This window comes from Carassius carassius, chromosome 41 (genome assembly GCF_963082965.1).
Source record: "Carassius carassius chromosome 41, fCarCar2.1, whole genome shotgun sequence".
Lineage (NCBI taxonomy): Eukaryota > Metazoa > Chordata > Actinopteri > Cypriniformes > Cyprinidae > Carassius > Carassius carassius.
The window spans coordinates 22,680,852-22,706,789 of NC_081795.1; the positions used below are offsets into that span (position 1 = coordinate 22,680,852).

At 42.9% G+C, this 25,938-nt stretch overlaps 1 protein-coding gene across 1 annotated transcript in view; it reads right to left on the reverse strand.

Moving 5' to 3' along the window:
- LOC132122964 (calmodulin regulator protein PCP4-like) overlaps positions 1 to 25,732 on the reverse strand; it is a 39,197-nt gene extending 13,465 nt beyond the window's left edge. The window contains exon 1 of the mRNA XM_059533496.1: positions 25,528 to 25,732. Coding sequence (XP_059389479.1) covers positions 25,528 to 25,536 — 9 coding nt within the window. The 5' untranslated portion in view covers positions 25,537 to 25,732. The remainder of the gene's footprint in view (positions 1 to 25,527) is intronic.
- Between the last annotated feature and the right edge of the window lie 206 nt (positions 25,733 to 25,938).

A 25,938-nucleotide genomic window follows, 5' to 3' on the forward strand; every position in this document is an offset into this window, starting at 1 on the left:
GAAGTCTGTAGACAGATTTTGAATGCACAGAGATACCGTGACGAGATCATGAGGCCCATTGTTGTGTAATTCATCCACAACCATCACCACATGTAGCAGCATGATAATGCACAGCCCCATGTTGCAAGGATCTGTACACAGTTCCTGAAAGCTGAAATCATCCCATTTCTTGCATGGCCAGCATACTCACCTGCATGTCACCCAGTGAGCATGTTTGAGATGCTCTGGATCGGTGTATATGACAGTGTGTTCCAGTTTCTGCCAATATCCAGCAACTTCATACAACCATTGAAGAGGAGTGGACCAAAATTCCACAGGCCACAATCAATCTGATCAATCTGATCAGCTCTACATCAAGTAGATGTGTTGCACTGCATGAGGCAAATGGTTGTCACACCAGATACTGACTGGTTTTCAGCCCCCCCCCCCCCCCCCCCCGGACCCCTCAATACAGTAAAACTGCAAATTTTAAAGTGGCCTTTTAGTGTGGCCAGCCTAAGGCACACCTGTGCAATAATCATGCTGTCTAATCAGCATCTTGATATGCCACACATGTGAGGTGGATGGATTATCTCGGCAAAGGAGAAGTGCTCACTAGCACAGATTTAGACAGATTTGTGAACAATATTTGAGAGAAATAGGCTTTTTGTGTCCATATAAAAAGTCTTAGATCTTTGAGTTCAGCTCATGAAAAATGGGTGCAACAACAAAAGTGTTGCATTTATAATTTTGTTCAGTGTAATTCATCCAGGTCGGCAACACTGCGATGACCAATGGGAGTGCAGACAATGAAGCTGAATGAAGTGATCTGCAACCTGATATAGTTGGATGCAGCAGGCAAGTAAGAATAATAGTGACAACCAATACAGCGATTCAGTTACTGTCAATGTAATGTACCTTTTAAGTTTCACAATCCCCCAAATCCCAAATTAACCCCTGTTTACTATTCAGTCACCCCCACATACATACAACACAGAGGTGTTTGCACTGAAATGATAAAGTGTGGAGAAAAACACATTACAGTAACTGCAAAGAAATTCTCATGAGGTTGCTTTGACAAGAAGGAGAAACGTACATGCACACAGACACACTCCCTGTGGGCTGTAGCCTTAATCAAATTGCAGTGCTGGCAGTTACAGAAGACTTCTTTAGAGAATGTCTGAAGCACATGCAATCTTGTTTCAACTCAGCACAGATTCAGAAAAGACAATGTTCAAGGTAAACATGCTTCTTTTGTTGGTTTCTCCTTGGACACAAGAGCAGAAAGTGAGGCTCCTTCAGGAAAAACACGGTCGTTGCTCAGAAAACCAATTTTTTGCTGTGTTCTGTACATTTTAGAGAAATAAGTGCTTTCTTTATTGTTTAAACTCCAAATCAAGGTTGCTGCAAAGTCTAGTTTTGCATATTATTTAAAAAAGCTTTTATAATTACCTCTCTATTATATATATTTATATGTATACACTGTCTTTTTTTACTTACCATGATTAGCTAAAGCAACATAATTTTATTACATTTAAATCACTTAAAATTGAAATTTACATAATCCTTGTTTGTTGTGACTACATAACTCATATTTATAGTCGCGCCGGTAGTGACGTCGGAGGCTGTCTCCGGCCAACAAGTTGGTGTTTTTTCATTGTGTGCTTCAGACACGGGTCACGACGAGGTGTTCCCCAAAGCGCCCCCTAGAGGCCCGGTGTCTCGTTCCCTACTCAGGGAACTATGATTACATACGTAACCTGAGACAGTTCTTTAGGATTATAAAAAAATCAGAAAGAGATGGTTCTTTAAAGAACCTTTGACCAAAAATAGTTCAGTGAAGAACCTTTTAAGCACTTTTATTTTTAACCCTTTTTCGCAAGTGAATTTAAAATGTTCTAGCTAAGCCCCCAGCTTGAGTTTTTTTAGGCCACTGTTATTTTAAAATGTATCACCTTATTGTGACAACGCAGCCACAATAGATCTGTATGACACATGGATCGCTTTCATTTAGTTTTTCCTGTTTTATTTCAAATATTCACAATAATGCTCATCATATGCTCATAACATGCTCATAATTAAATTGTGAAATATCTTATATTCCGATTCGATAAATTTGTGAAATATCTTATATTCCGATCCGAATATAAGGAGCAGCGCGAGCAACTCTCATTCAAGCTTTCATTTCTGAGCCGAGCACACCGGAGTGCTACAAGCAAGAGCTGGTGTTGGTGTGATGGCGCAATTCAGCGGTTCGGCTGGGTTTCCTGTGACAGTTCCCGCGTTCCCCTGAGTGCTTCAACACCTCTGAAAGAGCTTTTTCCCTTTCACAAAAGAGTAACGGGTCGATTCGCGTCTTTTTAAAGATGTCATTTCGACCGTGTGTTTCTGGGTGCGGTCGATACATCGCTCCTCGTGACGGCCACGATCGCTGTGTCAAGTGTCTGGGCTTCCAGCATGCTGAGACTGCGTTCGTGGATGGCTCATGTTCTCATTGCGGGTACATGACCATCTCGGCATTGAGATCGAGAATCGATTACCTTAAAAGTTATAGAGTCCCCTCTGCCACACCCCGTTCTCGCTCTTCTTCTCGTAAGAGGACTACTTCGGCTGGTGGCCAGGGTGATCTGAGGGTTACCGTGTGGGCTTCCCCGACGAGCCAACCTCCTCGGGCCACCCCCCCTCACATACCCTGCAGCCGGTTGAGTTTCCGGATGAGTTTGCTGGACCCTCTCGGGCTCCTGACATCTCATTCAGGGCTCGCGAATGAGGACCGTATGTCGATCGATGCATCACAAGGTGGGCTTGAGTCCTCGGAAGATGAGGATTCGGCTGCGTTGCCTCCCTTGGGAGTGCCAGCGTTGTCCAAGTCCGATCCCAAACTGACGGCCATGCTTTCCCAGGCAGCATCGGGCTTGAGTGGAATCCTCCGCCCTGTCCCGAGTGCTCGAGGCTGGATGATTGGTTCCTGGGGGCTACTCATGTGGATCGCCAGCACCCCCCTCTGGTTCCTTTCTTCCCGGAAGTGCACCAAGAAGTAACCAGTTCATGGAAGACACCTTTAACTGCCCGAAACTGTTCTGGTACTTCCTCCGCCTTTACTGCCCTCGATGGCAGGGCGGCCAAGGGGTATGCTGGGATTCCCCTGGTGGAGTGTTCTGTTGTGATGCAACTGTGTCTGCAGATCACCTCCAAGGCCTGTAAGTTCTCATCCATGCTTGTGGCCAAGGCTTATAGAGCTGCGGGTCAGTCCGCTTCTGCCCTGCATGCCATGGCCTCACTTCAGGTCTATCAGGCCTAGCTGCTCCGGCAGCTGCATGAGGGCAGTGCTGACACAGGGGTTTTGCAGGAGGCACGCACTGCTACCGACCTCGCTCTCCGGGCGACAAAGGTCACTGAGCGCTCCTTGGGTCAGGTGATGTTCTCTTTGGTGGTCCAGGAGCACCACCTATGGCTGAACCTGGCAGACATGAGGGAGTCTGATCGGGCTCAGCTCCTCAACCCCCCGGTCTCCCAGGATGGCCTCTTCGGCGACGCGGTAGAGAGCTTTGCCCAGCAAGTTCTCTGCCGCCCAGAAGCAGTCTGAGGCCGTCAGACACATCCTGCCCCGTTGGCCCACTGCTGCTTCCACCCTGCTGCCGGCACAGCCACCTCAGCCTGCTCATCACCGAGGGCTCCCCCCCTGCGGCCAGTTTCCATGCAAAGCCGGCTCAAGAACACTTCGCCTTCTTATGCCTTCTTTGCTACTTGGAGTTGGACGAGTGCCCGCACTCCGCCCCTGCTAAGGGACGCTATGCCTCCCATGCTGGGGCTGTCTGCTACACAGTGCTGCCTTACCGTGGGTACACCTGTAGTCCCCTTGACCCCACTGGTTCGGTTTCTGGGAGCCTGGCTAGAGCTTCCCAGGCCTTCCCGCTGGCTCATCCAGATGCTCAGGCTTGGCTATGCGATTCAGTTTGCCCGGCGTCCCCCCAGGTTTCGGGGTGTCTGCGCGACGATGGTGGGCAAAGATGCCCCTGTCATGCGCGCGGAGGTTGCGACCCTGCTGGCAAAGGGCGTGATAGAGCCGGTCCATCCAGCCAACGTGATGTCCGGCTTTTACAGCCCTTACTTCATAGTACCCAAGAAGACGGGTGGGTGGGTTACGGCCAATCCTGGACTTGCGTGCCCTGAACCGAGCTCACAGACTCCCGTTCAAGATGCCAATGCCCAAGCGCATTTTCGAATGCACCCGTCCAATGGATTGGTTTGCAGTGATCGACCTGAAGGACGGGTACTTTCATGTCTCCATTCTTCCTCGACACAGACCGTTTCTTCGGTTTGCTTTCGAGGGGCAGGCATTTCAGTACAAGGTTCTTCCATTCGGGTTGGCCCAGTCTCCCCGCATCTTTACGAAGGTCGCAGAGGGAGCCCTGGCTCCTTTCAGGGAACAAGGTGTCCGTATCCTCAACTACATCGACGACTGGCTGATCCTAGCAACGGGCATGCTGTGTCAGGCTCCTGGAGGGGACCCCGACGTCAGTGGCATGTCAATTGCCTCGAGTTGCTAGCAGTACGGCTTGCTCTTCACCGCTTCAGGGCCCTACTGAAGGACAAGCACATTCTGGTCCGTACGGACAACACTGCACCGTAGCGTACATCAACCGTCAGGGTGGTCTACGCTCCCGCCGCATGTCGCAACTCACTCGCCATCTCCTCTTGTGGAGTCAGAAGCATCTGAGGTCACTTCGTGCCATTCACATTCCGGGCACGCTCAATCGTGCAGCCGACGAGCTCTCACGGCAGCAGTCTCGCCCCGGGGAATGGAGAGTCCACACCCAGCTGGTTCAGCTGATTTGGGAACGCTTCGGAGACGCTCAGGTAGACCTGTTTGCCTCTCCAGAAAATTCCCACTGGCAGTTGTTTTACTCCCTGACCGAGGGCACTCTTGGCAGGGACGCCCTGGCACACAGCTGGCGGCTGGGCCTGCGCAAGTATGTGTTTCCCCCAGTGAGCCTTCTTGCACAGACGTTGTGCAGGGAGGACGAGGAGCAGGTCCTCATGGTTGCGCCTTTTTGGCCCGACCGGACCTGGTTCCCCTTACTTGTACTCCTCACGACAGCCCCTCCCTGGCCAATTCCTCTGAGAAAGGACTTTCTTTCTCAAAGACGGGGCACCCTCTGGCACCCACATCCCGATCTGTGGAACCTACATGTGTGAGTTCTGGACGGGTCACGGAATGTTTAGGTACCTTGCCACCACAGGTGGTAGCTACCATCACTTGACCACAGGTGGTAGCTACCATCACTTCAGCCATGTCCACCAGACACGCCTATGCTTTGAAGTGGAACCTCTTTGTCACTTGGTGTTCTTCACGGCGTGAGGACCCCTGGAAATGTCCGATCGGGTCAGTGCTTTCCTTTCTTCAGGGTTGGAACGAAGGCTGTCTCCTTCCACTCTCAAGGTCTATGTGGCCGCCATTTCGGCTCACCATGACCCTGTTGAAGGTAAGTCTCTTGGGAGGCACGATCTGATCATCAGGTTCCTGAGAGGAGCAAGGAGGCTCAATCCGCCTCGCCCTCAGCAAGTCCCCTCTTGGGACCTCGCAGTGGTTCTATCGGCACTGCAGAGGGCTCCTTTCGAACCCTTGCTCTCAGTAGAGCTAAAGTTTTTAACTTTGAAAACGGAGTGTAGCTTCCTCCTGGGCGCTGGTGCATGGTGCCTCGCTAACAGACATTTGTAGAGCTGCGGGCTGGGCAACACCTAACACATTTGCAAGATTTTATAATCTCCATGTAGAGCCAGTGTCCTCCCGGGTACTCGCCCCTGCTTGGTGTCAATCCGCTTGCTGTGCCATTCCAGTCCGCGGACTGGATATGTGCGCTATTCACCTCAGGTGAGTTCCTCAGTTCAGAGCCCTGGATTCCTCAAGCACTGTTGATGTCCATCACTTGCGTACATGCCCTTTGGTCAGCCCTGTGTGGTACTAGGTGCCTCCATGTGTTGTGATTCCCCCTTTCTGAGCAATCCCACGTGTGTAAGTCTCTTCGTAGCATGTATCTTTCCCTTGGCAAGCCCCTTGCTAGCTCTGTAGTTGAAACTTACACCCTGCGGGCTGGGTACCTCAGAGTTCTTATGTATCACCACCTTATTGGATACCTGCCTTCTGTAAATCCTCCCACAGGCAAGCAGCCTGCTAGCATATGTCCAGCTGGAATATGCTACCCAGTGTATTCTGTGTAAGCTATAGGCCCTCACTCATGCTGGCATCATAACAGGGTGCTATCACTCACACGGGTCGCTGGAAGACAGCCATGTGGCGGTTTATAAGGGACCAGATTCTTAACGTTGAACGTGACCGACTGAAAGGGAACGTCTTGGTTACGTATGTAACCCTCGTTCCCTGAAGGAGGGAATGGAGACGTTACGTCCCCTTGCCACATCGCTGTTCCGCTGAATCGCGCCGGGTCACTGGCTCGGCTCCTCAGCGAAGACTTGAATGAGAGTTGCTCGTGCTGCTCCTTATATACCTGCTTTGCGGGGCGGAGCTCGTGATGCAAATTCCGCAGACCAAGGTACTTTGTGTACCATTCGGGCGAGATTCCAACTAGAGGTTGCCAATAAAAACCAGCACAGTATCAGCTACGTAAGGAGCTTAAAATGCCATCTTGTTGTGTTGCTGAGTGTCAGAATTGATGGAGTAAAGGCTCCAAACTTACATTTTAGTGCATACCTGCTGCCATTGCCAGAAATTTTTTTTTACGACAGTTGTAGTTAAAGGCAATTAAATGAGGGGACTGGACAGAAACGATAATGAAAAATGCTCGTGTTTGCAGCACACACTTCATATCAGTTAAGGTTATGTAAACTATTGTCTTTTGTTGGTATGGATTATGGTTTGGTTACAAGTCTAAAGATTTCTCATGCATGACTACCTTATCAGAAATTAGGGAGCAAGTAAACTAATGACCATCGACTAAACATAAAGGAAACTGTCACTTTCTACAATTGCCATAAGTCATAATGTTATGTGTCAGGTGTGTGTTCAAATAGTGGCATTTGCTTACAATTGCCACTGTTAGTACATAGTTATAGGCATCTAAAGATTTATATGCCCTCAGTTTCTATTTACTATACACATTCGCACACAGAGATCTGAGATCGCGCTGTGCAAAAAGTAACATTCAGAAGCTCATAAACTTGTCAGTGCTGCCACACAACTTTTATTAATAGATACTGAATTGCTACATATATTTCTCAACAACAAGGGGGCAAAATCGTTTGTAGAACGTTTCTACATTGTTTGTAGAAAGAGACAGACGCAGACAATTTACACATCTCTCTCCCTCTCAAAAAATGGGCATATGTCAGAAAAATTTTCATCACTGGATATAGCTGTCGGTCATTTTCTATCGTAAAACGTATGATTAAAAGATGACTAAAATTAAATTATTTGCAGCTTCATCTTACCTCGCTACCTTTATTGTTAAACTGACGCTTCGCACTCTGCTTCTGTGAACCATAAATCCTGCCTACTTTGATTTGGTTGGCCATCTCAGTCATTTTGACATTGACGAGCGCTGTTAGACTGCTGAGGCTTTGATCTGAAGCGCCTAGTATGTGCATCGTTCGCGCGCACATTGGTAGACTAGCGCAAGTTAATTCTCACACTTTAATAGTATTTATAGCTCCTAACAGGCTGTGTGACTATGAGAAATGATTACCTCAAAATGTATGTCAGTATGCAGTTTTTCCCTATTGCTCACATGCCAGCGATTATTCCCTCTGCATGCCACTGTTGTAGGTTGCCGAACCCTGATCTAGTGTGAACGAGTCAACTAGTCTGGTTCCTTCCATTAAAGTTAATATTTTCAAATAACAATCACAAGCCCGGACAGTGAGTGACATTAAATATTATAAGATGAAATCAAATTTTATCCAGTTGTTGTTCAAAACAAGCAAACAAAACATGCTAGCTAGCATTAGTGGAGCAGTCAGGGGAATCTTTCTGTCTCCACCTAAGCTCCGACCATAAAAAAGGACACAAAATTCAATAACTGAAAAGGGGTCTATAATACTGCTTCCGGCTTTGCTACCGTTCGGATGTTCTAGCTTACTGCTCTGCGCTTTGCTTCTTATTTCTGTACTTTTTCTGTACTGATGTAAGATTTCTACATCAGCAGATCAGCACAGTGCTCAAACAACAGATTTTTGGCACAAACACTAAAACTAAAAAACTCTTTGGGACTGGAATAATACTACAAAAAGAAAACTTTGCCTCCCAATGCCAGCAGCTTACATTCCGGAGACAGGAAAACAACTGCCTACATTCAAACAGAAGAGAGAGAAAATGCCTCCTGTTGGATCTACTTGTTGCATGAACTGCTGCAAACTTCTACAAAAGGATTGTGATTCTTGAAACAAAGTTACTTGCTGGACTTCCAAAACAGACGGAACACTTAGCATAGGGCTGGGCGATATATCAAATATTAGCGATAATATCGGAATAATTTTGACGACGATTTACAATTTGAATATATCGGGAATATCGAATATTTCAAATTCAAGCACACTTTCCCAAAAGAACGCGCCGAATGTCCAAAAAAAGAACCTGTAACTGCTGACTGCTCTACGCCCCTCTACTACGAGAGCTTTAATGATAGCGGTTGCCAGATAACAAGAGTTTAAATCTCCGAATCAGAGCTCCACTGTTACAAGGATACATTTTCTGCCCGGTGTTTGCTTATTTTAAGCAATCTGGCAACCATGCGCACGTGATCACTCCTCATTGCGGAAGAGCCGCCGACGATAATCTGAAATTTAAAATAATCTGACAGTTGACAGACTTGTGTTCTTAGCTTAAAAACTTGTTTAAAAAATTAAAATAAAATACTTATCCTAGTTGCATAGTTTAAATTGTGAATTGCATGCACTAAAAAGTTGACAGAATGCACTTTCTTTAACTGTTACTTAATTTGCACTGCTTCAGTTACATATAGGCTACATGTATTCATTTAATAAAAAGCAGTAAGTGATCTCTTGGTCTAGTTTTTTAACTGCTTAAATTAGCGGTTTAATCTAAATAGTTTTTTTTTTTTTAATGGGCAAAAGAAAATCATGTTTTATTTTTTATTATTTAAATGCAAATGCAAACATATCGGGATATATATCGAATATCATAAAAATTTTGACAATATCGAGATATAACTTAGCAGACCGTCGTCACGGACCCTCTCAGCATACAGCAGGTGAGTCCCATTAATCTTCTGAATCTCAACAGTTTATACCAAGTGTAGAGGAACAAGCTGAAACTGATCGCCACACTAATCGATGGCACAAACGGAGCGAGACCCAAAGGAACACGAGACATCAGATTGTCACAAGTTTCTCGTATTGCTGCCATAGCTTCCTCTACCCCAGATTCGACCATGACAAGGCTTGTGAATACTGGTATTCAACCACCCACTATACATCTTGAGAACAGATTTGAAGCATTAATGAATGTGGGTGAGGAATCCCCAAATGTGATTAAACATCTATTGGATCAGCCAGCAGCTAACACCGCTACTAACAGGCGCTCTGTAACGACTGGGTGAAGGAGTGGCAGGAAGCAAGTGCGAGATTAATGTGATTTAATGAAGACAATGAGACAATACAAAACTGAGACACAAATAACGCTGGGAGGAATGCACAGTCCAAGATGGTGGTGAGGAATGACGAATCCGGAAGGCGGAGGTGAGTTGGCAGCAGGAGAGGGTGACAAAGGAGCTGCGGGGAAGCGAGCCGCAGGTAAGTGGTGTTGCTTGGTGGTGGGTTGTGTAGAGTGGACAGGGTTCCGGGTAGACACGGACATCCAACGCAGAAGCACACAAGAAAGCAAGGCATAGGTTACAAACATGAAACAATGCTCTCACGAACACAAGACGCTAGACAAGCCAATATATAGGGATGAGTAATGAGTAACAGCTGTTGCTGATGACAATTAACGGAGACGCCCACAAACTAATCAGTGCTGACGCGTAACACACAGACTTCACCCACAAAGTGCAAAACCCAGAGATCACGGTTTACCAACCGTCACAGTACCCACCCCCCCCCCACCTCTAAGAACGCCTCCTGAAGTTCCCAGAAGGCCCTACCTGCTGATTGTAATCATCAATAAGGGAGTGATCCAGTATGTCCCTAGCAGGTACCGAACTCCTCTCCTTCGGACCGTAACCTTCCCAGTCCACCAAGTACTGGAATCCTCGTCCCCTCCATCTCGAGTCCAGAATACGATTAATCGAATAGGTCGGTTCCTCATCTATGAGGCGGTGGGGGAACCGGGGTAGGCGGATTCATACGTGAATAAAACACGGGTTTAATTTTGGACACATGGAAGACGGGTCATTTTTGACCCATGATGTAAACGGGAGGCTTTGACCGGTGGCGATCGGCCTTGGCCTTAGTGCGCTCCCTCATCCGGAGCAGAGTCTTGCGGGCTCTGGTCCAGGTGCGGTGGCACCTTTGGACAAATGCGTGAGCGGAGGGGACCGCGACTTCAGATTCCAGACTGGGAAAAGCTGGTGGCTGGTAACCTAAGCTGCAATGAAACGGAGAGAGGCCCGTGGCTGACACTGGTAACGAATTGTGAGCATACTCCACCATTGAGAGTTGTTGGCTCCAGGAGGAAGGATTCTTGGAGACCAAACATTGCAACGTTCTCTCTAAATATTGGGTGGCTCGCTCAGACTGCCCGTTACTCTGGGGATGATAACCCGAAGACAGGCTAACCGTCGCTCCTAGCAACTTACAAAATTCTTTCCAAAATTTGGATATGAATTGGGATCCCCTGTCAGAAACCACATCTACCGGGAGGCCATGTAACTGAAAGATGTGATCTAGGACAGTGACGCTGTCTCCTTGGCTGTCGGTAATTTGGGCAAGGGAATGAAATGTGCCGCCTTTGAGAGCCGGTCCACTGCGGTCAAAACGACCGTCATGCCATTACAGGGCGGGAGGGTGGTAACAAAATCTAGTGCGATATGTGACCAGGGTCTCGAAGGGACAGATAGCGGTTGAAGAAGCCCATCAGGAGGCCAGTTAGACGACTTATCACTGGCGCAAACTGAGCAAGCCAAAACAAAATCGTGGACGTCACAAGCCATAAGTGGCCACCAGAATCGTTGTTTAACCCCTTGGTTCGGCTTATCCCTGGATGACAAGCAACGTTAGAGCAGTGACCCCACTGAATAACTTCGGACCGTAACTCTTCCGGTACAAATAAACGAATTGGTTGGGCAGCCGGGTGGAGGCGTTACCCCTTCTAAGGCCGTCTTGACCTTCGATTCGACCTCCCATACAAGTGCTGAGATGACTAGTCACCGGGCGGGCGGAGGGCTCAAAAAGACGTGACAAAGAATCGGGTTTGACATTTTTGGAACCCGGGCGGTACGACAGAGTAAAATCAAAACGACCGAAAAAAAGTGCCCACCGAGCCTGCTTGGAATTGAGTCTTTTTGCAGTTCTAATGTACTCTAAATTCTTGTGATCGGTCCAAACAATGAAAGGTACCCCTGAACCTTCCAACCAGTGACGCCACTCCTCTAAAGCTAATTTGACGGCCAACAATTCTCTGTTACCAATGTCATAATTGCGTTCAGCAGGAGATAACCGATGAGAGAAAAACGTGCAGGGATGCATCTTATTGTCCAAGGCAGCACGTTGGGAAAGAACTGCTCCTACCCCCACCTCTGATGCGTTGACCTACACCACGAACTGCTGTGTGGGATCAGGGGGCTACAAGGATGGGAGCCAAAACAAAGCGGCTCTTGAGATTGGTAAATGCAGTTTCGGCTGCATCCGACCACCTGAACGGAGTACTGGGGGAGGTCAAGAATGTCAGAGGTGAGACTAGTTGGCTGAAATTACGAATGAAACGTTGATAGAAATTGGCGAACCCCAGAAATCGCTGTAGGGCCTTACAGGAATCTGGAGATGGCCAATCTATCACAGCCTTAACTTTGTCAGGATCCATACGTTTTCCCTCGGAAAAGGCGATATACCCTAGGAAGGGAACAGACTGTGCATGGAATATGCATTTCTCCGCCTTGACAAAAAGCCCATTCTCGAGTAATCTCTGGAGCACTTGTCTGACGTGTTGAACATGTTCCTGGAGAGATGAAGAAAAAATCTGTATGTCATCCAGATAAACATATATAAATTGATCTACCATGTCTCTCAACACGTCATTAACGAGTGCTTAGAAAACCCCTGGCGAGTTGGAGAGCCTGATCGGCATCACCAAATATTCAAAGTGCCCTCTAGGGGGGTTAAAGGTGGTTTTCCATTCATCCCACTTCCTGATGCGGACCAAATGATAAGCGTTGCGTAAATCCAATTTTGTGAATACAGATGCTCCCTGTAACCTCTAGAAAGCTGAAGACATCAACGGTAATGGATAGGTGTTCTTTATTGTGATGTTGTTCAGCTCTCGGTAGTCAATACAAGGTCGCAGAGAACCATTCTTCTTACCCAAAAAAAGAATCCCGCCCCCGCTGGAGAAGAGGAAGGGCGGATGAACCTCGATGCTAAGGAATCAGAAATGTACAGTACATGTACTTACATGTACTTATAGTGTACTTACAGTGTATTTATCTAAGAAAGTCCTGGTAATACAAGGTAACTACATGGGGTAGGGTTAGGTTTAGGGGTAGGTTCAGGGTTAGTACCTAGTTATTACATAGTTATTGTAATTACTATAATAAGTACATAGTATTTACATGGGGAACAGGGCTGTAAAATAAAGTGCTACCTGTATTTCTCCATGGCCTCCCTCTCCAGAATAGAAAGAGAGTAAATTTAGCCTTTAGGCGGAGACTTACCTGGCACTAAATCTATAGCACAGTCGTAGGGACGATGTGGAGGAAGAGAAGCAGCACGGGACTTACTGAACACCTCCTTCAGGTCCAAGTACTCTGCGGGCAAGTTTGATAACAGCTTGGTCTCTTTGGCACAACAGGACAAGCAGAAACCAGACAAGACTCATGGCAACTTTCACTCCACAAGGTGACAGTGTTGGAACACCAATCCACTCGTGGATTATGTTTGATTAACCAGGGGTGACCTAAAACAATGGGAGCTACAGGGGAGTCCATGAGGTAAAAGGATATGGTTTCATTGAGTGGTTCTGGGAGGTCTCCCGGGGGACAGGCGGCGCAGGCGGTGCTGTGGGCGCAGTAGGAGAGGTGAGTTGATGAATCTGCTGGGTGAGCTCGGACACCTGTGTCACCAGCGCTTGGAACGCGCGTCCGGTGTTCACGATGCTGTCCTGCTGCTGATCCATGCGGTTCAGTGAAGTGGTGCTCGCTGATTCCATGGCAGGGGTGAGAGCGTTCTGTAACGACTGAGTGAAGGAGTGGCAGGAAGCAAGTGCGAGATTAATGAGATTCAATGAAGACAATGAGACAATACAAAACTGAGACACAAATAACGCTGGAAGGAATGCACAGTCCAAGATGGTGGTGAGGAATGACGAATCCAGAAGGCGGAGGTGAGTTGGCAGCAGGAGAGGGTGACACAGGAACTTCAGGGAAGCGAGCCGAAGGTAAGTGGTGTTGCTTGGTGGTGGGTTGCGTAGAGTGGACGGTGTTCCGGGGAGACACGGACATCCAACGCAGAAACACACAAGAAAGCAAGGCATAGGTTACAAACATGAAACAATGCTCTCACGAACACAAGATGCTAGACAAGCCAATATATAGGGATGAGTAATGAGTGACAGCTGTTGCTGATGACAATTAACGGAGACGCCCACAAACTAATCAGTGCTGACACGTAACACACAGACTTCACCCACAAAGTGCAAAACCCAGAGATCATGGTTTACCAACCGTGACACGCTCAAGATCGAGCAGACAGTGGCATTCAGCTAAGAGCGCAGCCGAGCCAAGGACTCTGATAGTGGGTGACTCTGTTATCAGAAACATCCGTAGCAGGACTACAACAACATGCTGCCTTCTAGGGCTGTGACGGTGGCTGATTTTTACCACCGCGGTAGTCATGGTCTAACAACCGCCGGTGGCGCGGTGTTGATAAAAATAAAATAAAAATTATATATATATATATATATATATATATATATATATGTATATATATAAGTGTGAAAATTTGCTCGTTAACGAAGGCGATCATTTTTTTTTCAGTTTAACGTATCAAAATATTTAACGTAGGGGCGGGGATGGCCACCCACTCACAGCTGCTGCTTCTGACACTTGACAAGAAGTGAATTTATTGAGTCCCAGAATGACTGAACAGGAGACGTTTCAGACACGCGCTGACTTCACTCTATTATCAGGTGCAAGTCGATCGAGCGTGGAAAAGGTCCTGTGCTCAAAGACGCCGGTGCGGGCTTTCTTTGTGCGTATATCAAACTGCGAAATAAACTGTGCAAGCAGTGTTGTGGTCAGTTAATTCATGGAATTACCAAAATAGGCGATTAAAGCGGACTTAAACTGTGCATGCATGTAATATATTATATACAGGATATATATATATATATATATATATATATATATATATATATATATATTTATGCACGTCTATGAAATCAGACCAGCACTGTCTCACTCATCTAACACATCCTATTTAACTCGTCAGTTCATGTTTATTTGAGCACTTCTGGCAGTGAACGCCGCCTGCAAAACACTAAAATATGTATCAAAGAAATAATGCAGTTAAACAAGAAAGTAGCCTAAATAAGAAAGTTAAATACCCCCTGTCTAATGGACGCGAGCGACGCAGCGCGACAAAATACTCATTATAATCAGTGCGCTACACTGGATGTAATCCCCATCCGGTCTGTGATGTAGGCTACTGACACAGAGTTCAAATGTCATGTATAGACACTAGACAGACAGACTCAACCTGTCGCAACGCGGTTGTGTTGCGTCCGGTTTACTTTTCCGCCACCAAGCGAGCTCATTAACTCCTCATCTGCACGCGCTCTCTTTGAAATAGGAATCGTTGCCATATTTTTTGTTACCATCTTTTATTTATCGATGTCTCGTTTGTATTTGGCCAGTTTGGAGAGAAAGCCTCACCAAACCTGACCAGCCAGCGTTTGCGATCACGAGAACTTGTGCAAACGCCGATGGGTGACATGAATGCAGATGACTCCAGATCGGCGATGTGGTATTTGCTTTCCCAACAAGATCCATCGCCCAACACTAAACTAATTTGATGAATGCATGTGTTTTCCTGCACTCAAATCTGCCAATCTAAAGGAAACGCTGTGTTTGAGGTAATTTGTTAATTACCATAGACTTATAATTTGCAACTATTACAGTTATTACATGTATATACAAAACTTTGTATTATGCTTGCTATAGAGTTTGTGACGTCACGTGCACTACCGCCGGTGGCAGTAGACAACCGCGGTAGCAACCGACCACAGCGGTGAAGCGGTTGTCACGGCAACCGTCACAGCCCTACTGCCTTCCTCAAGCAATGGTCTCTGATGTGAACAAGGAACTTCAGAATATTCTGATGAAGCACAAGACTGCAAATTGAATCATCATCCATTTGGGGAAGAATGATATTCGGAAAGAGCAGTCAGAACTCCTTAGGAAGGACTTCAGTGAACTCTTTAAAACACTTTGAAGACTCAAAGTTCAGTCGTTCATCATTGGACCACTCCCAGCAAGGGGAACATATATGTTTTCACGGTTGCTTGGGCTGAACACATGGCTACAAAGATCTTGTAATATAAAAGGAGTGAATTTCATTGACAACTTCAATCTTTTCTGGGGCCATAGACAATTATTTAAACCGGATGGCCTCCACCCAAACAAACTTGGTGCTAGAGTGTTTAAGGACAATATCTATTTACTACAATATCTTTATTCTTCTTCTATAAACACCAGAGAGACAGCCCATCTCACCAGACACATTATCCCTTTCTCCAGCATCTCCACTTCTGTGCTTTTCACAAAAAATGGAGGAATTGGTGTATGCTGGGACTAAACTCTCTCACTCATTTGCTGCAAGCCCGCAGATATCAACAAAAAAACGGCCAACCACCAAAGCCTGTGGTCCCTGCTCCTGCGAGAGCTCTTCGACCAATGCCACAACACCAGGGCCCAAACCCTCTATCTGCTGAAGGTGAACCAAAAACAACTGATAGCAGCTCTCAGTGATATATGTTGGGTCCCCGCTATAATAACAGCAACATTCACAAATGCCTACTGAACAAGCGGTAACCCAGTGTGCCTGTAGCTTTCTCTATTTCAGTTTTATCACGTGATAGAAAGTATAAGGCCATCTCAAGCCGAAGGGCAAACTCATCTAATCTGCGGCCTATTATGCATCAAACTAAGATCGATGTAAAGACACAAAGCACTGCGATCAAGTTAGCATCTTTAAACATTCGCTCACTAAAAAATAAATAATTTCTAATCAATGACTTTATAACCACAAACAATCTGGATTTTATGTTTCTAAATGAAACATGGCTTGAAGACAGCTGCAATGCAACAGTCCTCAATGAAGCAGCCCCTCCTAACTTCACTTACATGAGTGTCTGCAGGACTGTTAGGAGAGGTGGAGGTGTAGCTGCTCTATTTAAAGATGTCTATCAATGCAAGCAAGTGTCATTTGGTCAGTACTTGGCTTTTGAATATCTAGGGATTGTGCTGAAAGGTGCTTTCATTAGATGAGTTTGCCCTTCGGCTTGAGATGGCCTTAGACTTTCTATCACGTGATAAAACTGAAATAGAGAAAGCTACAGGCACACTGGGTTACCGCTTGTTCTGTAGGCATTTGTGAATGTTGCTGTTATTATAGCGGGGACCCAACATATATCACTGAGAGCTGCTATCATTCTGTTTATTATTATTTAAAGGCCTCCAAAATACTCTCCGGCCTTTGTTGAAGAGGTCACAGAAATGTTATCAATGATTTCCTCAGAGTTTGACTGTTTTGCTATTGCAGAGGATTTTAATATTCACATAGATAATGCATAAAACAAAACTACAAAAGAAATGATAACAGTTCTAAACACTTTTGACTTGACTCAGCATGTGCATGCAACCACACACAAAGGTGGACACACTCTAGACTTAATCATCAGTAGGGGACTAAACATTTCATCCATTGTTATTAGGGACATAGCACTATCTGATCACTTCTGTATTTTCTTTGATATTTTGATGTCTGCTACAACTGAATCTAGATCGGTCTCTGTCAAAAGGAGATGCATTAACGAGAACACAAGTGTACTATTTATGGAGGCTATATCTTTGACACCAAGCATTTCTGCAGACTCTGTTGATATTCTCCTTGATTCCTTCAACTCAAAAGTTAAGAATGTTATTGATGATATTGCTCCAATAATAATCAGTAAGAAAACAAACAGACAGAAATCAGTTTGGAGAAGATCAACAGCAGTTCAGACTATGAAAAGACAATGCAGAAAAGCAGAGCGGATGTGGCGGAAGACAAAACTTGAAATTCACTATAGCATCTATAAAGACAGCCTTCATGATTTTAATGTGAAACTAGCCACAGCTAGACAGAATTTCTTCTCAAACCTTAAAAACAGTAACTTAAATAACACTCGTACTCTTTTTGCCACTGTTGAGAGACTGACAAACCCCCCAAGTCAGATTCCCAGTGAAATGCAATGAGTTTGCATCCTTCTTTTCTGAGAAGATCATCAATATCAGGAAGGCGATTAGCACATCCTCAAGTAATGCAGAGGTCAGACAGATTATGCCAAAATATCAAAAAGATACTATGTCTATTTTTGAAGCAATTGATAGCGAAATTCTGGAAGACATAGTGCAGCACCTAAAATCGTCAACCTGCTGTCTTGACACACTTCCCACATCTTTTTTCAAAAGTGTGCTTAACTGCTTAGAAGCAGATCTTTTAGAAGTGGTTAACGCCTCACTTCTTTCTGGGACATTTCCAAACTCCTTAAAAACTGCAGTTGTTAAGCCCCTCCTGAAAAAGAGCAATCTTGATAACACCATTTGAGCAATTTTAGACCAATATCTAATCTTCCTTTTATAGGCAAAATTATAGAAAAGGTAGTTTTTAATCAGCTGAACAAATACTTAAAGTCAAATGGATACCTGAACAATTTTCAATCTGGTTTTCGACCGCATCACAGCACAGAGACAGCACTCATTAAGATAATAAATGATATTCGCTTAAATTGTGACTCTGGCAAAATATCGGTGCTGGTATTGCTAGATCTCAGTGCTGCATTTGACACTGTCGATCATAACATACTACTAGAGAGACTGGAAAACTGGGTCGGGCTTTCTGGGATGGTACTCAAATGGTTCAGGTCATACTTAGTAGGGAGAGGCTATTATGTGAGTCTAGGAGAGCATAAGTCTAAGTGGACGTCCATGACATGCGGAGTCCCACAAGGGTCAATTCTTGCACCGCTCTTGTTTAGCCTGTATATGCTTCAAAGTCAAATAATGAGAAAGAACCAAATTGCCTATCACAGCTATGCTGATGATACCCAGATTTACCTAGCCTTATCTAAAACTGCATTTGTCGTTGCATTTGGAAACAACTTAGGAATACCTTGACTCAAGGGGTCAAACAACTAAAAATCAAGTCAGGAATCTTGGTGTGATTCTGGAGACAGACCTTAGTTTCAGTAGTCATGTCAAAGCAGTAACTAAATCAGCATACTATCATTTAAAAAACATTAGAAGAATTAGATGTTTTGTTTCCAGCCAAGACTTGGAGAAACTTGTTCATGATTTTATCACCAGCAGGGTGGACTATTGTAATGGGCTCCTCACCGGCCTTCCCAAAAAGACCATTAGACAGCTGCAGCTCATCCAGAATGCTGCTGCCAGGATTCTGACTAGAACCAGAAAATCTGAGCATATCACACCAGTCCTCAGGTCCTTACACTGGCTTCCGGTTACATTTAGGATTGATTTTAAAGTACCTTTACTCGTATATAAGTCACTAAATGACCTAGGACCGAAATATATTTCAGATATGCTCACTGAATATAAACCTAACAGAGCATTCAGATCATTAGGATCGAGTCAGTTAGGCTACATTCACACTGCAGGCTGAAACGACCCAATTCTGATTTTTTTGCCCCTATGCGACCTGATCTTTTCATGACAGTCTGAATGACACAGATCCGATCTTTTCAAATGCGACCCAGGCCACTTGGGTATGTGGTCCTGAATCCGATACGTATCCGATCTTTTGAAATGCGACCTCCATCTGAACGGCCAGGTCACATGTATCTGACCCGTACATCATTGATACGCTACAAACATCATAATTCTGCGTTGAAGTAGGCGGGAATGAGAAGATAAACAACAACCATGGCGGATGATGCTGCTTAAATAACTTTAATATTGCTAAACGAGCTCCGCTGTTGACTACACTGTTGTTGACATCCATGTTTAGCTACTTCCGCAAACAACAAGTGACGTCGTTGGCTGTTGTGCACTCTTCTGCGCATGCGGATCACTTCTGGGTCATTTCACGTTCACACAGGAGATCACAAAAGGTTGCATTTAATTGGAAATGTGAACGGCTTTGCAAAAAAAAACGAATTTTTTCAAAAAATCGGAATTGAGCATTAAGTCCTGCAGTGTGAACGTAGCCTTAGAAATACCAAGGGTTCACACAAAACAAGGGGAGTCCTCCTTTAGTTGGAATCAGTTGGAATCAGCTTCCAGAAGAGATCAGATGTGCTAAAACACTAGTCGCATTTAAATCTACAGTAGACTTAAAACTCATCTGTTTAGCTGTGCATTTATTGAATGAGCACTGTGCAATGTCCGAACTGATTGCACCATATTTTCACTGTTTTTTTTATTTTGTTTTATGTAAAATCATTTTCGAACTGTTTTAAATTCATTTTAAATAAGTAATTTTTTTAATAATTTTAAAAGTTTTAAAATTGCTTGTTTTATTCTTGTTATTATTTTTCTTCATTATTATTTTACTTTCTTTTATTTAAAGCACTTTGAATTACCATTGTGTACGAAATGTGCTATATAAATAAACTTGCCTTGCCTTAATATACAGTTTTTTGGTGCAAATGTGGGGGGAGGGGGGTCACACAAATTATTTATATAACTTATTTTTATAATGTAGGGCACATGGCATACCAACAGAAGCATTTCTTATAAATAACAGCCTAAGCCAATCAAGCTAGCACCACGTCCCCTGCGAGGAGTGATTTTTTAAAAATGTTTCTACCCAGTTTATTGTTCAATTGACTAAATGTTCTGCTATCACCTTTCAGCTCGCTCCTCGCCATTAAGGGGCTTAATAAAGTTGTCAGTTTGTTTTATCGATTTAATTTATACATTTACATTGCATGTGCAAGATGCTGTACAGTCGGCTGGGAATCTTATAAACCCATAGCCATGAGCTTATGCAATTGATGTAAACTGCCTCATTAGTCAAACCAAAACTAACACATTACATGGACAATTTATATGCATAACAATACTTAGTCTGTCAGTCTGTAATGCACTTTGTAGATTGTAAAATGTGATTTATGACCAATTTATTAAAGTAAATGACCATTCAAATATTCATATATATATATATTTTTTTTTTACTTCCTTTCACAGTGCTGTAAAATGGAACAAAACAACATCTAATAAGCATAGCAAATAATATAGAACCATAAATAAATATGCTTTATGCAGCTATTACAGTGACAATTTGCACTTTAACTTAAAATCATATTCAAGCTGAAAATTCACAGTAAGTTCAAGAAACCTTTTATTGTACATTTGCTTGTTGTTGGTGTTAGCCTGGGTGCTGCTATATTCAGTCGCTAAGGTTTTCAGAGTAGTCATTAGTATGTTGCTATGTGGTTACAATAAAGTGATAGCACATATTTCCTCAACAAGCCACATAATTTGAAGCTTCATTTATGTGCATAGTACAGATGGTCCAGGAATTTAAATACTTGGGGTTGAGGGTTTGCACAAATCCTTAACCCTGAGTATGGGCAATAGCTATAGTGACGCTTGCCTTCGCAAGCACCACCAAACATGCAGAGCTATAAGAATGATACTGCAAACTTCACATAATCCAGCTTGGATAAAAAAACTGTTTCCTTAAGCTTCTTAATATGCTGATGTGTTGATGCCTTCGGCCAAACTAAAAATTTACTGCGGCTTTGCCTGGCAGTTGGACTACTTCATTTGCAACTGTTCAGAGAAACAGCTTACGCTTGGGAGATTTACGAAAAGAGCAAATAAACTAAATAACAGTGATTTCTCAACTTGCAATTGGCAAAAAGTTAATCCTTCATGAGGTGTGACATGAGGTGAACTTCTGAAACAAAAAAAGTAAAGTCTCCTGTCTGTGTTAGTCTCTTTTTTTTCTGTCTCATGTAATTCATGTTTCAGTTCCATTTGTTTTTAACACAGTTTTTTTGTTTGTTTGTTTTTTAGTTTTATTATCATTCTCATGTTTCATAATATTATTATTTCCATTCTTTTATTCAAACAATTTGAATCACATTAATATATTTTCTTTATATAAATATAAACATTTAGATTTTCTTTTATACTGTACATGTATACAATAATAACTATTAGATATAAGATAATATAATTTAATACTTATCTTATTGGAAGTTATCTTATCTTATTCTTCACAGTTAACTTTTTTTCTAGTTATTATTTCATAGTGAAGTGCACTTATGCTTGTCTAATGTATTATGAAAGCTGGCTTCCATATACACAAAAAACAGGTGGAATAACACCTTCCATTTATGGAAATATCACATCAGACAGTTGTAAGGGGCAAAGAAAGTTGGTGGCAAATGCGGGGAGCTTGGAGGCAGCAGCACATTCTTGGTTATGGAAGCACATGTCCAATCATATTTCTGGCATCCCGTTGTGCTGCTTCAAGATATGTAGTAGGCCTTTTGAGTGTCATAAAGCAATCCAGTGTGAGAGAATTGATGTGTGGAGAGGTCAGAGATGAATTAGACGAGAGACAAGGAGACCAGTTTGAAATGAGTAATGTGGGCAGTTTTTCAAGAGTTGTCAAAATCAGATTAAAGGTGCTGTGTGGCTCTGGAACTCACCCCAATCTGTGCTCTCCAGCTCTGCTCATATGATGCCTATATTCACAGGGCCCTATGATTTCCATTTTATTCCAGTTTATTAAAACTAACTTATGTATGTGTGCTGATAACCTGACATAATGTATATAGTATTAAAATGATATACATTATTTAAAAAAACAGTAGCCAAATGTGGTAGCCAAAATTTTACTGTAAAAAAAAAAACATTGGTAGCATCATAAAACACTGCAATAAAATAATACAATTTATATTATTTAAACATAATTACCCTAATATACTTAAACAAACTGTACTTAATTAAAACATTTAAAGTGTCACATAGGGAATTCTGGGAATGTCAATTTATTTATATTTATATTAGTGGTGGGCCGTTATCGGCGTTAACGTGCTGCGTTAACGGGAGACTCTTATCGGGCGATAAAAAAAATATCGCCGTTAATCTATTCTCAAAGTTGGGTTGGGAGCTGGTTCTATACTACGCAAGCTATGATGATTTTCACCTTGATATTTTAGCGCGGATGTATACCTAGCCGGATCTGTAGGGGTTGAGAACGAGTCTTTAAACCTGTGTGTATGCCTACTGTGAAATTACCACATCAAACGTGACGTGCTAACAAACATGGATGCAGCTGAAGCCGCCGGGTTTGCTTCAGGGAAATTTTACTGTTTTTAAAGAAGCTTCCCAATGGAAACCTCGACAAGTTTCACACATAATCCGTCTGCAGTGCGTATCCAGTCCATGTGAATTGCGAATGTGGTGCTGAAGCAGCACGGACTCACACTCATTGTGCTTTCACACGGGACGCGTTTGCAGTCCGCTACTCGGTACGTGAACGATCGCTGCACTGCTCCTGGAACGCACTGACGGACCGCAACCGTGTGAACGCTGGAATCCGTTAACATGGGTCCGTAAAAAAAAAAAAATGAAACGCATACGCACTGCATAAGAGTATGTGTGAAACAGTCGTAAGGTTGTTTGCACCTTGTGCAATGTGGAATTCGTTAACAGCTTTCTCAAGCAGTTTGTGATGCATTTTGGAAACAGGACAGGAGCCCCTGGTCTAATGCACCACCTGTCTTCAGAAACCCATTCTCAAAGACTTAATGTTACTTTTAGTCATTATTTTATTTGGGTAGCACACATATTCTGAATGCCTTCGGCAGAATTCAAATGAGCCATTTTAATCTAGATTAATTCCAAGATTACAGTGAGATTAATCTGGATTTTAAAAAATGTATCTATGCCCACCACTAATTTATATTTTTATTATTATTTTAGGATTTTTTTGCAGTAAATTATAAGATTATTTGTTCTTTTTCACTTTGAAAACTGTGCATTACCATTATGTCTATTACAGGTTTTCCTTTTGTCACATTGCTGTCATTGATGTGGTTTTTATTATTTAAACACTACCTGTATTAAACTAATCTGTTAACTCTCGTTAAGTATTATGTAGTTATTTAAGAAAGGCCACATTACCTACAACAGTAAATTAAACAATGCCTAAAAAGCTGTGTGCTTATGGGTAACATATTTTCCTCCTTTCAACTGCTATTAAATGTTGATCATTTTTTATAATGTTCTACTGAGGGAGTAAAAATATATTGTTTTTATCTTCCTTTTAGAGGCAGAGGCGTTCCGTACAGTGTCTGATATAAACCTTATTCAAAAAATATTTGGAAAATAAATAAATAAACAAACAGCTTTCTGCTGCTAAATTTTCTACAAGAAAAGGCAGAATGAAAGCTAATGAGAAGAAGCCGGAGAGATGTGGCATATGGTGTTTGATCACAGCTCTCACAGTAATTGGGCCTTTTCTTTAGATATTAAACGCTCTAATACTTTGAAGCAAACTGAACGCATCATAATTACCTGACTGCTTAAATCAGGGTTGAGTTTATGCTAATTTCCTCTCTCATAATTAGCATCCCTCTCTACAATATGTTACATTTGGCACATCATGTTCAAAAGCACTGCAGGTCACAGAAAATAACATCTAGAAAACGCACATGTTGTTGGAGAAAGATGTCACAACTGCACCATTTCTAGATGGCTTTGAAGTTAATTAGCACTTCCTGTCTAGAAATGTATTAACTATTTGTGTATACTCAACACACAAGCACACAGACTACTGCTTTCAGCCCTATTGATGGATACATCTAAATAACCAAAGGCAAAAGTCCTAAAGGTGCTAATGTCCAGCAGGTATTCTGAAATGGATAAGAGATTTCCTAATGAAACGGATCAGGGTTTGCCAACTGAAATGCATATAAATGAAATAAAAGCTGAGTATTCTATGTAGCAATTAGCAATGTATCCCAACATATAGACGATTTTATTACTTGCTTACAGCTTTATTTTTCCATGCTGTCTGCTACACAGAACAGACCAGAACACCGCACTTTGAGGTAGACTGCAATTATGTGGCAAGAGAATGTATTTCATCATCAAATTAAAGCTAATAATTGGCTATTAGTTCATAGTTTCAAATGTAAACATAAAAAATGCCACTAAATTACCAAAATATTTCTATTCAAAAACATGTACAGTATTTTCACGTTAAAAACCACACTGGCATAGATTAAGGCAAGGTTTGGCAAGATTTTAGCAAAAGGCTGAATTGTGTTCTTATGGTATTTTTATAAATGGCACGTTGGGGCAATTTGTCACGCTGTTTGTAAAAGTTGTGATTTTATAAATGAATCACTTGATTAATTGTGACATCTGTTGGTAAAAAAAAAATAAATACATTTTTGATGTTTTTGTGTGTTCCATTTTTGCTGCAGCTGAATTATTTTGTGCTTCAATATTTAAGTTGTTGTCCAGATTTTACTGAACTGCCAATAAAAAGCCTATAAAATATTCCATTTAAGGGAATGTTCCAATAGCTATCACTTGTCCTGCTACTGAGTGATGATGTTGCAAAAGGTCATTGTGTGTTTAATGAACTGTATCACTTTCTCAAGGGCAGTAACAGTAGAAATATGCAATGCCTTTATATAGCTAATGCTTGTATATTCATACAGAAATGGAGATTCCAAAACAAAAGTATGGCATCTATAGCAACAGTTTCTCTATATTTTTGATAGATAGATAGATAGATAGATAGATAGATAGATAGATAGATAGATAGATAGATAGATAGATAGATAGATAGATAGATAGATAGCCTAGAATTTGATGACGTCAATAAAAAGTATATTCAGATATGTTATCATCTTCAGAAGTCATCCTCAAATGAAGTGAAATGAAATTATTATTGAGTTATTTTACGTAAACACTGTTCCATCGGCAATTGAACAGATTCGTGAGGCTAAAGTGAATCAAACACGCTGAGCGAGGACTCACAGCAGCACACTGCAGCACCCAAAAGAAATTAAGATGCCGAAAGCTATTAAGCATATTATATAATCAAAATCTGTTGCAAAGATCTGCTTTAAATCTCATCTGGATTCGGTAAATCTAGAGGTGCACTTACCTCACTCATGGTTCAGTGTTATCGCGCGGCTTTTCCTCAGCGCACTTCAGCTGTAAGCAGTAGTGGTTTCCTCACTCTCGGGGAGCTTTATAAAGTATAAAGCCGTCTCCTCAATGCCATCACGGTTGCACTAAACCAATAGGAGAGCCGACGGCAAATCTCCTCCCTTATTCTGCTTGAAATATTACTGTCCTCTTTTATTCCTACAGTTAATGACGAGAACTGCGTCTCTGTCCTCTCTTCACGAGCGCAGATTCATAGCAGCCCGACTCGATAAACAATTACCAGAAGTATTTGTGTGGCACTCTATTTAGCCTACTAGGATTTGAAAATGCCATATGCCATTATGCCATCTTGACATAATTTGATTGACACCACGAAGCCGAATTTGTATTATGAAACCGAGACTTT